This window comes from Oncorhynchus keta, chromosome 19, assembly GCF_023373465.1.
Source record: "Oncorhynchus keta strain PuntledgeMale-10-30-2019 chromosome 19, Oket_V2, whole genome shotgun sequence".
Lineage (NCBI taxonomy): Eukaryota > Metazoa > Chordata > Actinopteri > Salmoniformes > Salmonidae > Oncorhynchus > Oncorhynchus keta.
In genome coordinates, this window is record NC_068439.1 from 25,077,178 (window position 1) to 25,088,503 (window position 11,326).

An 11,326-nucleotide genomic window follows, 5' to 3' on the forward strand; every position below is an offset into this window, starting at 1 on the left:
AAATGCATAAAGCCCAATACATAGGTAATTGCCCAATTGGCACCCTATGCCCTTTATTGTGCACTATATAGGAAATAGCGTGCCATTTGGAACGCACTCATAGTGCTCTGTTACCTAGATACAGTGTTAGATCTACATCTTGTCCATAGTTTCACATTCTGTCTAATAGATATTCAATACTGTCTTTATATTATACACATATGATTGGCCTTCTGTGAAGGATTGCATTATAACACAGTGATTAAGAGGCAAAGATTCAGAAAGCAAGAGACCTACTGTATACAGTGCCTTCAGAAAGTATTCACACCCCTTGACTAATTCCACATATTGTTGTATTACAGACTGAATTCAAAATGGATTAAATATATTATCTCACCCATCTACACACAATAACCCATAATTACAAAGTGAAAACATGTTTTTAGAATTTGTTGCTAATTTAAAATGAAATACAGAATTATCTGATTTACATAAAATATTGACTCAAGGGTGTGAATACTTGTAGAAGAACCATTGGCAGAGATTACAGCTTTGAGAAGTCAAGAGTATGTCTGCATCAGCTTTGCAGATCTGGATTTGGGGATTTTCTCCCATTCTTCCTTGATGATTTTTTGCTAGGCCAACATCTCTGCTGTCTCACGCTAGGGCAACTGAGAAGGACAGGACTGGACGGTCTGGGCCGGGATGGGACTAGACAGGATAAGACTGAACTGGACAGGATAAGACAGAACGGGACAGGATAAGACAGAACGGGACAGGATAAGACAGAACTAGACAGGATAAGACAGAACGGGACAGGATAAGACAGAACGGGACAGGATAAGACAGAACGGGACAGGATAGGACAGAACGGGACAGGATAAGACAGAACGGGACAGGATAAGACAGAACGGGACAGGATGAGACAGAACGGGACAGGATAAGACAGAACGGGACAGGATGAGACAGAACGGGACAGGATAAGACAGAACGGGACAGGATAAGACAGAACTAGACAGGATAAGACAGAACGGGACAGGATAAGACAGAACGGGACAGGATAAGACAGAACGGGACAGGATAAGACAGAACTAGACAGGATAAGACAGAACGGGACAGGATAAGACAGAACGGGACAGGATAAGACAGAACGGGACAGGATAAGACAGAACGGGACAGGATAAGACAGAACTAGACAGGATAAGACAGAACAAGACAGAACTAGACAGGATAAGACAGAACGGGACAGGATAAGACAGAACGGGACAGGATAAGACAGAACTAGACAGGATAAGACAGAACGGGACAGGATAAGACAGAACTAGACAGGATAAGACAGAACGGGACAGGATAAGACAGAACGGGACAGGATAAGACAGAACGGGACAGGATAAGACAGAACTAGACAGGATAAGACAGAACGGGACAGGATAAGACAGGATAAGACAGAACGGGACAGGATAAGACAGAACTAGACAGGATAAGACAGAACGGGACAGGATAAGACAGAACTAGACAGGATAAGACAGAACGGGACAGGATAAGACAGAACGGGACAGGATAAGACAGAACTAGACAGGATAAGACAGAACGGGACAGGATAAGACAGGATAAGACAGAACGGGACAGGATAAGACAGAACTAGACAGGATAAGACAGAACGGGACAGGATAAGACAGAACGGGACAGGATAAGATAGAACGGGACAGGATAAGACAGAACTAGACAGGACGGGTCCCAATACTCACAGAAACATTCTTACTGGACCCTTGTTTCCAGGGTTTGGAACATCTATCTTAAATGTATTATGTAAATTATAATAGCATGATTTCATACACACACACAGCTCACAATGCCCACTTTAAGGTGAGGAGACTGTGGGCTGCTGCACTGCCCACCAAGCCTACATCTCAAGTCATTATTTTAAATCAAGATAAATACAATACATGTTGGGGGGTGGTTTAAATGGTTTCCTGTGTTCTGAGAATTAATGCCCTCTCACACCTATTGGTCTGACCTGTGTTAAAAGTACTATTTGAAATCTTTCAAATGCTTTGGGTGTTTGCTCTAGCCAGATGGATAGGGTTTGCAGTTTTGAGACAGTTCTATTGGTCTATTAAGCAAGGCAAGCCCAATCAAGCACATATAGTATATTAGAAATGATTTCAAATAGTATTTAAACACAGCATCACGCTAACTGTGCAGTGAGAAGCGTACAACTAACTTGGAGAACACTGATTGACATTAATAAAATACAGTCTGGCTGTGATGAGGTTCTGTTCCAATACCCACATACAGTACTAGTGTAACGGATGTGAAACGGCTAGCTTAGTTAGCGGTGCGCGCTAAATAGCGTTTCAATCGGTGACGTCACTTGCTCTGAGACCTTGAAGTAGTGGTTCCCCTTGCTCTGCAATGGCTGCGGCTTTTGTGGAGCGATGGGTAACGATGCTTCGAGGGTGACTGTTGTTGATGTGTGCAGAGGGTCCCTGGTTCGCGCCTGTGTATGGGCGAGGGGACGGTCTAAAGTTATACTGTTACACTAGCACACTACTAAGAGTGTAACAAGGTATTGGACATGTTCTAAGTGCAATATTAGTGTGGACATTGGAACATAGCCTGAAAGACTCCACCTTTCCCAATAGCCACGCCTCTCAGTCCTGTCCAACGCAATGCTAATCCAATCAGTAGGCTGGGAGTAGAAAGAGGAGAAGGACAAGAGGAGAAGAAAGAAAGGAGGAAGAGGAGGTTGAGAAGGAGCGTTCAGCTTCATCCAGCTCAGAAGAGAACTGTCGGCTGTCTGTTCAGAAGTGCAAATAGTTCTACAACAGTAATACAATGTCATCAGCTCTGACAGGGAAGTCCCCAACTCAAACATTCATCTGCCCTTTCAAACAAACGTCTTGGCCGTTTGTTTGAAAGGAGTTTTCTTTTTGTAGTTTTCTTTTTCTCCTCTTAGGGCCCTGTATAAAGTCTCTGTGAGTTAGTTGCATGGTTGGTCCAGTAAGTATAGCAGAGGAAGAGTAGGATGCCTCCCAGGCAACATCAGCTCCCCAGGTAGCACGAAGCGTCAGGTGATCAGCTTATAAAGACTGTACTGCACATATTGATTTGAGATATTGTCGATTGTTGTGATCGATTCGATCCATGTCTATCCCTGATGATCATTAAGGAAGTGAGGGGAGCCCAGCCCCCTGTCTGTCTGTCTATCTGAGGTGGATGAAGGAGAAGGAAACGGGCTTGGTTGGATCCATAGATATCCATAGAACACGATAGTTCACCACATATGTTTGTCTGTCTGTCCTTGTGTTTGGCAAGGTTTGAATTCCCCACCCCTCTCTCTAAAATGTGGACATGCTTACTCCCACTCATTTTTAAAAGCTTCCTTCATTCCTTCCCTTTAAATCCATGACGAACGAGAGAACGAGGGGTAGAGAATTTAACTGCAGACAGGGGGTGGTGTAGTGAGACCAGGGGGCAGAGATCATGATTCAGGGGTCAGAGGTCAGGGGTGAAGGGTCACAAGGCCACAGCAGTGCAGGGGTGTTTGAGTTTGCAAGGCAGCACCCCTCTGTTGAGCTGGTAGAACTCCACAAGGTGGATCAGGTCTGTGAACTTGGTGGAGCCGTCGTCCAGACTGAAGGACATCTGACCTTCCTCCTCACACTGTGAGAGAGAGGAGACAAGTTAGCTATTATACACATAGAATACAGTTGAGAAGGAGGGGAGGAGATAGGATGTGAGGACAACTTGAGACCGAGCAAAAATGGATGAACAAGAAAGAAGAGGAACAGATTAGACGTAGAAATGAGAAATAAAAGTAGATGAGTTGAAAGAATAAATAACTGACCGGTAGGATCTGGAAGTGTCTGATCTTCTGGTGGTGGCACAGGGTCAGGACAAACGCCTTGGGGTTACTCTGACAGTCTCTCAGCAGGAACAACCTGAAAAACACACACAAACACACATCCAAAACAGTGTCAATTATGTGTGTACTAGGGTGGATGGATGGACAGATGGATGTACGACAGACAGAAGGCTGGATGGATAATACAGCTTCTAAGTCTTACCCGTCTACTTGTCCTTGTTGCATGATCATCTTGTGGGACTCTTCTCTCCTGATGCGAGCACGGAACCATAGCTGTGTTCTGTGGATCACTGAAAGACAGCAAGATGAGGTAAAGGTAAAGTAGAAGGCATTTTTTAGGTATGAATGTCTAAACCCTACTCATGTCCAGTTTTAGACAGGCAGAGATACATACGGATAAGGAGTAGAATAGGAACTGCTCCTTTTCCCAATGACAAAGGTTCATAAAGATGTCGGGATTCAGATATGTCGTCTTGATTTAGTACTATCTATATTGCCCCAATAAATCAGCACAATGTACTTTTGAGTATACATTGGCAGCATCTTGGAGCATAAATGGGGATCATGTATACTGTTCTAATGACGATACAAAAAAAAGAGTAATAGAGAGCAATGTACAATAAGATGAACTTAGCAAATGATACATTTATGGTGCATGGGGGACGGCATTTTTATGCACCTCCGTTATTGTGTAACAATAAACTAAATGACTAAGCATTTACGAAGTTACTCTGTTGTTACTAGTGTAATTATTACAGTGTTACTACCTAGATAGTGTAACGTGTAGGGTACCTGAGCTGAGAGAAGAGGGCTGGAGGGGGCTGGGGATGCCCAGAGCCTTCATACGCTGACCCCGTTTCTGACGGCAGGGAAGATAACAAAGAAACAAAACATTTTAGATTGAAAGTGACAGAATTACACCTTTTTTCCACAGACTCAGTCTCCCAAATCTTCCTCCCCCTTCTACTCCCCTCCTCACCCTCCATGTCTGTCCCTCCTCCACAGCGGCGCTCACTGCTTCCAGAGGGTTCTCTATGACGCGTCCCGTCCTGCCAGAGAAGTCCATGGCCACCAGAGAGTTCTCAGACACACTCCGCTACAGAGACGAGGATAGAGAACTTGTCTGAGCCATGCTACCATGCTCCAAAAGATCATAGTCTGCTTGTCAAGGTAGATCAGGATAACGCTAACCAGTTGTCATAGAGTCGGGAATAAACATATAGGAGTCCTACCACAGGAGTAGAGAAATGTGGGACCGGAGACATCCTTTGCTGGGGACTCTTGTAGTTCGGATCCAGTAATATCCCATACTGTAAACACAGAACAACACAATAGAACAGTTACATTAGTCATTTAGCAGACGTGCTTAGCCAGAGACACTTAGAGACGCAATTTGGGTTAAGTGTCTTGCTCAAGAGCACATCAACATATTTTTCCCCTAGTCAGCTCAGGGATTTGAACCAGCAATGTTTCGGTTAATGGCCCAACGCTCCTAACTGCTAGGCTACCTGCGGCGTGTGTGTTCATGCATGTGTGTATGTACTGTACCTTTAAGAGTCTAAAGGCAGTCATCCAGCAGGTTCTGCTCTGTTCATCTTCAGCACACAGCATCCTCAGCTCCTTGCACTCACTCCTCACCTTACTGGGCTGTCAATCAAATAATCAGCCAATCACAGAGCCTTACTGGACTGTTCAAACAATATTTAGCTTGATTCTCTCGAATACTCACATTAAATAAGATATCCAAAGGATGATTTTACCAGTCTCCACCCTCCCTTATATCAGTCACTAGGCCACAACGACCACAACCCCCAAATCCTGCACAGTCATCCCTGGGGGTGAGAGTAGTGTGTGTGTGTGTGTGTGTGTGTGTGTGTGTGTGTGTGTGTGTGTGTGTGTGTGTGTGTGTGTGTGTGTGTGTGTGTGTGTGTGTGTGTGTGTGTGTGTGTGTGTGTGTGTGTGTGTGTGTGTGTGTGTGTGTGTGTGTGTGTGTGTGTGTGTGTGTGTGTGTGTGTGTGTGTGTGTGTGTGTGTGTGTGTGTGTGTGTGTGTGTGTGTGTGTGTCCTCGCAGACCCTGTCCCAGTTTATCACACTAGGCTGATCCAGTATAACCAGGTTACCTCCAGTGAAAACCCCTGCAGAGGAAGTACAGTACAGTAATGTCTGTCTGTCTGTCTGTCTGTCTGTCTGTCTGTCTGTCTGTCTGTCTGTCTGTCTGTCTGTCTGTCTGTCTGTCTGTCTGTCTGTCTGTCTGTCTGTCTGTCCTGTCTGTCTGTCTGTCTGTCTGTCTGTCTGTCTGTCTGTCTGCCTGCCTGCCTGCCTGCCTGCCTGCCTGCCTGCCTGCCTGCCTGCCTCTGTCTGTCTGTCTGTCTGTCTGTCTGTCTGTCTGTCTGTCTGTCTGTCTGTCTGTCTGCAGTGTTATGTGTGTGTGTGTCCCTCACCTTGATACAGAACGTGTAGTCTGTGGGGGCGTTGTGCAGCTTCCTCCCTGTTGTCACTGTGAACACACTACTGTCCTCCAGGTCTGACAACAACTGGAGGTGTCTGGGCTCCTAGAGAGTGGAGGAGGGAGGAAGGGGAGAGAGAGGGAGAGAGAGAGCAAGAGAGAAAGAGACAAAGTAGTGCTCCCTTAAAGCTTTGTGTCAAAACAACAAGGGCACTACCTAGGGAAAATAACCCTGATCTTCTTCCCACCTTGGAGGATCCTTTAGTGGAGTAGTAAAGTCCAGAGCGTCTGAGGAACATGGAGAGTCTCTTCCAGGATTTCCTCCCTGATGCCTTCAGATAGAGGAACCCATGCACCTCCGGACAGCTGCTGGAGTTTAGGAAGTTCTGTACCCCCCCCATACACACACAAACACAAACACAAACACAGGAGTGAGTAAGGACTGTGTGCTTGTGCATGTGTGTATGTTGAGGTGGGGATAGAGGTGTGTGTGTGTGTGTGTGTGTGTGTGTGTGTGTGTGTGTGTGTGTGTGTGTGTGTGTGTGTGTGTGTGTGTGTGTGTGTGTGTGTGTGTGTGTGTGTGTGTGTGTGTGTGTGTGTGTGTGTGTGTGTGTGTGTGTGTGTGTTGTTAGTGCGTGTGCGTGTAGTGTAAGAACACTCCACCTGTAAGAGCTGTGAGTGGGGGATGGAGCCGTTAGATTCCTGACACCACGCCACCATCTGCTCCGGGAAGAAGTTCTGAAGAGAGAGAGAGAATGAAAGAAGAGAGAGGAAAATAAAAGGAGAGAGAAAAACAGAATGAGAGAAGAGAGCAAAATACTTCAGGGACTTCAGTATCACATTAGTGAACCACTAATAGTAGTCGAGAGAGAGGATAGGGGAGAGAGAGATAGATAGAGATGGAAAGAGAGGATGGGGGAGAGAGAGAGAGAGAGAGAGAGAGAGAGAGAGAGATGGAGAAAGAGGACAGGGGAGAGAGAGAGAGGACAGCGAGAGAGTGATCCAGAGTAGATGCAGTATGATCTCACCCCCTGACGTAATCCCTTGGTGAGCGCACCCATGCAGGCACACGCGCACAAACACACCTCTTAGTGTGATTGACATGGTAGCTTTACTGTAGTCATTACCACAGCACTGAGGTGAGGTCACTCCCTCTTACTGAATCACCTCGGGCAGTGTGTGTGTGTGTGTGTGTGTGTGTGTGTGTGTGTGTGTGTGTGTGTGTGTGTGTGTGTGTGTGTGTGTGTGTGTGTGTGTGTGTGTGTGTGTGTGTGTGTGTGTGTGTGTGTGTGCGACAGAGTGTGCAGAGGACTCACCAAGGGATTCCTGAAGAACTCATACTTGTCATAGTTCTTCCTGAAGAGGAATTTACTGTCACTGGGCATAGAGGCTTGAACCTGAACCACCAACTCATGGTCCTCAAGACAACGCTCTGCAGAGAGGAGGGGGAGGAAGAGGGAGAAAAGAGAGGGAGAGGGAGAGATCAGACATTAGCCCATTTATTTGCATTGCTACAGTTAGTTATCATACTTTGTTTCCAGTATTTGAGTGAGGGTACCCTGGAAAAGAGATCAGGGAAGCCCATGGTAGGGATGCTGTGAGACTTGAGGGGAAAGAGAGAGGGGGAGGGGTGGAGTGAGAGAAAGAGAGAGAAAGAAAGAGAAACAGAGATGGAGAAAGGACAGCAGGACTTGGTATTGCAGTAGAATGATGTCATGTATTTAACTTGATTGCATAGAGAAAACAGCCCAGTTTCCCTGTCCTCTCCCTCTCCTGTTACTCTCCCTCCCACCCTCCTTTTTCTCTCTACCTCTCACTTCTTCCATCCATAACTCCTCCTCCCTGTCAAAAAAACAGTCCTGGCAGGAGAATTTCCTGTTGAAGTAGAGGGAGAGAGCTGATTGGCTGAGCTTTCAGGGGGCTCGACCAACATAGCTCTGTGATTGGCTGTTTGCTGCATTGGCCTAATACTGACACCCCACCTCAGTACCCTTCCCCCTCTCCCTCTCTCTACTTTCTCCATCCTCCTTTTCACTGTTCTCTTCTCACATTCCATCTCTCCCATACAATTTTTCCAGAAACGACAATGATCTACCAAGTATAAACCAGTCTTCTATCCCAGTAACAGTCAGTAGAAATAGGAACGCTTGGTGAAAACTATACTGTATAGAGAATAAGAGGGAAGAAACAAAACTACACTACCCTAGTCTGGTAGGGTCAGATGTTGGAACCAGTCCCATTGGGCTCCTATAGTATTTTCTCCTACAGGACTTTTAAAAATCCTTTAGGATAACTCCTATAGGATTATATTCTATAGCATAAGATTAATCATAATGGATTGTTTCCAAAATCTGATAGGATTTACTATAGGATTTTTTTTGACTAGGGTAAAGAGGTCATAAAAGGTAGAACAGAAGTGTGGATTGTATGTGATTGAAACTTTTAGGTAACTATGATCTGTATGCTTCCCCAACCTTAATACACTCCACGCAGAGGCACACACCAGATGCAGGCATGCATGCACACGCACGTACACACATACATACACACACTGACCCTCATATCAGCCGCCACCTCCACCACCTTTCCTGCTCCATCGCCACTGTACAACTTGAAGATCTGGACACAGGACTTTTTACTCTCCCTCCCTCCCTCCGTCTCCCCCTATTCTGTTCCTCCATCTCTCTACCTCTCACTTTCTCCCTCCGTAACTCCTCCCCCGTGTCAAAGAACAGTCAGAAATAATTCTAGTTTGTATAAAGAACTGAAGTTGAGGGTCTGTTAGATCCTTTTTACTTTCTCTATTTGTATGTTCTCCTTTCCCTCTCTCTTGATCTTGAGGTAGAGATCACATGATGGGACTCCAGCTGATTGGAGACCCTTAGTCACACGCACACGCACACACACAGTGCTCAAACTCAGTTTCTATTTTTTTTAAAGGATTGCGCCCATACCATGCCTCAGTGCTGGCTAACACAAAGCTCAAGGTGTGTGTGTGTGTGTGTGTTTGTGTGTGTCTGCGACCCTCTGTCCTTGCAGGGGAATTTCCTGTTGAAGTAGAGGGAGAGATCTGATTGGCTGAGCTGTCTGGGGGCTCGACCAACGTAATCCTGCGATTGGCCATTTGCTGCATTGGCCTGATACTGACACCCCGCCTCAGCACCCTTCCCCCTCTCCCTCTCTCTACTTTCTCCATCCTCCCTTTCACTGTTCTCTTCTCACATTCCATCTCTCCCATACAGTTTTTCCAGAAACGACAATCTACCAAGTATAAAACGGTCTCCTATCCCAGTAACAGTCAGTAGAAATAGGAACGCTTGGTGAAAACTATACTGTATAGAGAATAGGGAAGAAACAAAACTACACTACCCTAGTAAAAACATCCTATAGGACTAGTGATTTATAGGACAAGTGATTTTTTTCAATACAATCCTATATAATTCTCACAATCCTATAGGATTGTGTCACCTCTACTGTTTGAATTCTACTGGACTACTGTTTTCCTATTGGAAATAAAAAGTAATCATCTTGGATCCTATAGGATTCTTGCAGTTCTATAGGATTCTTGACCCTATATGATTCTCACAATCCTATAGGATTTTGTATCAACTCTATCAGAATTGGACTACTTCTTTTCCTATGTGAAATCAAAAGTAATCCCATTGGAACCTCTCATATTTTTTTTACTTTGTATTTTTATTCAATTTTTTAAACAATACAAAACATGCACATACAAACACTCACCAACATCTACCACATTCCCCTTGCCCAGACCCACCTGCTCACATCTCCCATCTCCAGCACCCCTCACTCTACGCCACATGGCCTCAAACTGCACCATTTTATTTCTCTCCATCGACCATGCACTTTCAACATTTAGATAATAAAGCATTTGACCTTTCCATTGTGGAGGATGGAGGATTGGTTGATTTCCAGTTTTTAAGTATGTTTTTCCTGCTGATTGATGAGAAGAGTATCGTCCAGCCCATTGGGTATCTCATTGCACCCTCATATGCCATGTCTTGAAAGATGCAGACAGGCAGATTAAAAGTACATTTATTCTATAGGTTTTTGATAACTCTTGAAGGATTTTGTTAGCCTAATCAGAATCATATTATATATTTTTTTCTAAAATTGAACCCATTCAATTATAATTTATTGTCCTTAGTTCCAGCACAATACAACAACATTAATTACCATATTTTCGTTGATCGGAAACAACAGTTCTATATTAATTTCTGTTTTATTCACCTGTGAGAAAGCATGTCCCTATAAGAGTGATTGATGATGTCACAACTAGCACGAGCCTGCAGTTTGAATTAGAACTTCTTAAGGCTAGGCGTCCCGCTAGCGGGATACGTGTCGACAGCTTCCGGTGAAATTGGAGGGCCGCAATTCAAATAAAAATGATGGATATTAAACATTTAGGTACATACAAGTATGTTATATCGGGTAAAAGATTAAATTCTTGTTAATCTAACTGCATTGTCCGATTTACAATAGGCTTTACAGCGAAAGCATGTCATGCGATTGTTTAAGGATGGTGCCCCACATCAAAATATTTTTAAATTTCATAAATTCACAAATAGCGTTTAAATATTCACTTACTTTTTGAAAATCTTCTTCTGATTTGCAATCCAAAGGGTCCCAGCTACTAAATGTATGGTTGTTTTGTTAGATAAAATCCTTCTTTATATCCCAAAAAGTCAGTTTAGTTGGTGCCATCGATTTGAGTAATCCACTCGTTCAACATACAGAGAAATGAATCCGAAAAGCTACGGCTAAACTTTTATAAAACAAGTCAAAATACATTTCTATTTAAACCTCAGGTACCCTAAAATGTCATTAAACTATAATATTTCATACGGAAAGAAGTATGTTCAATAGGAAATCAAAATTAGCAGGTGCGCGTCCTCTTTGTCACGCACACACAGACTGATTTCAAACTCTGACTCCCAGTACTAAAACTCAAAACTCTTCCTCGATTGGGAAGAAACAAGCCTGAGACCTTGAACAGAGACTGTTGACATCTA

At 44.3% G+C, this 11,326-nt stretch overlaps 1 protein-coding gene across 2 annotated transcripts in view; it reads right to left on the bottom strand.

Moving 5' to 3' along the window:
• Window positions 1–158: 158 nt before the first annotated feature.
• LOC118397657 (growth factor receptor-bound protein 10-like) overlaps window positions 159–11,326 on the bottom strand; it is a 15,796-nt gene continuing 4,628 nt past the window's right edge. For both annotated transcript variants that reach the window (XM_052470081.1, XM_052470082.1), the window contains exons 3-13: window positions 7,610–7,725; window positions 6,957–7,031; window positions 6,542–6,679; window positions 6,289–6,399; window positions 5,396–5,494; window positions 5,080–5,157; window positions 4,827–4,943; window positions 4,640–4,706; window positions 4,050–4,137; window positions 3,830–3,923; window positions 159–3,645 (exon numbers count right to left, since the gene is read on the bottom strand). In XM_052470081.1, the coding sequence (XP_052326041.1) occupies window positions 3,499–3,645; window positions 3,830–3,923; window positions 4,050–4,137; window positions 4,640–4,706; window positions 4,827–4,943; window positions 5,080–5,157; window positions 5,396–5,494; window positions 6,289–6,399; window positions 6,542–6,679; window positions 6,957–7,031; window positions 7,610–7,725 (1,130 nt within the window). In that variant the 3' untranslated portion in view covers window positions 159–3,498. The remainder of the gene's footprint in view (window positions 3,646–3,829; window positions 3,924–4,049; window positions 4,138–4,639; window positions 4,707–4,826; window positions 4,944–5,079; window positions 5,158–5,395; window positions 5,495–6,288; window positions 6,400–6,541; window positions 6,680–6,956; window positions 7,032–7,609; window positions 7,726–11,326) is intronic.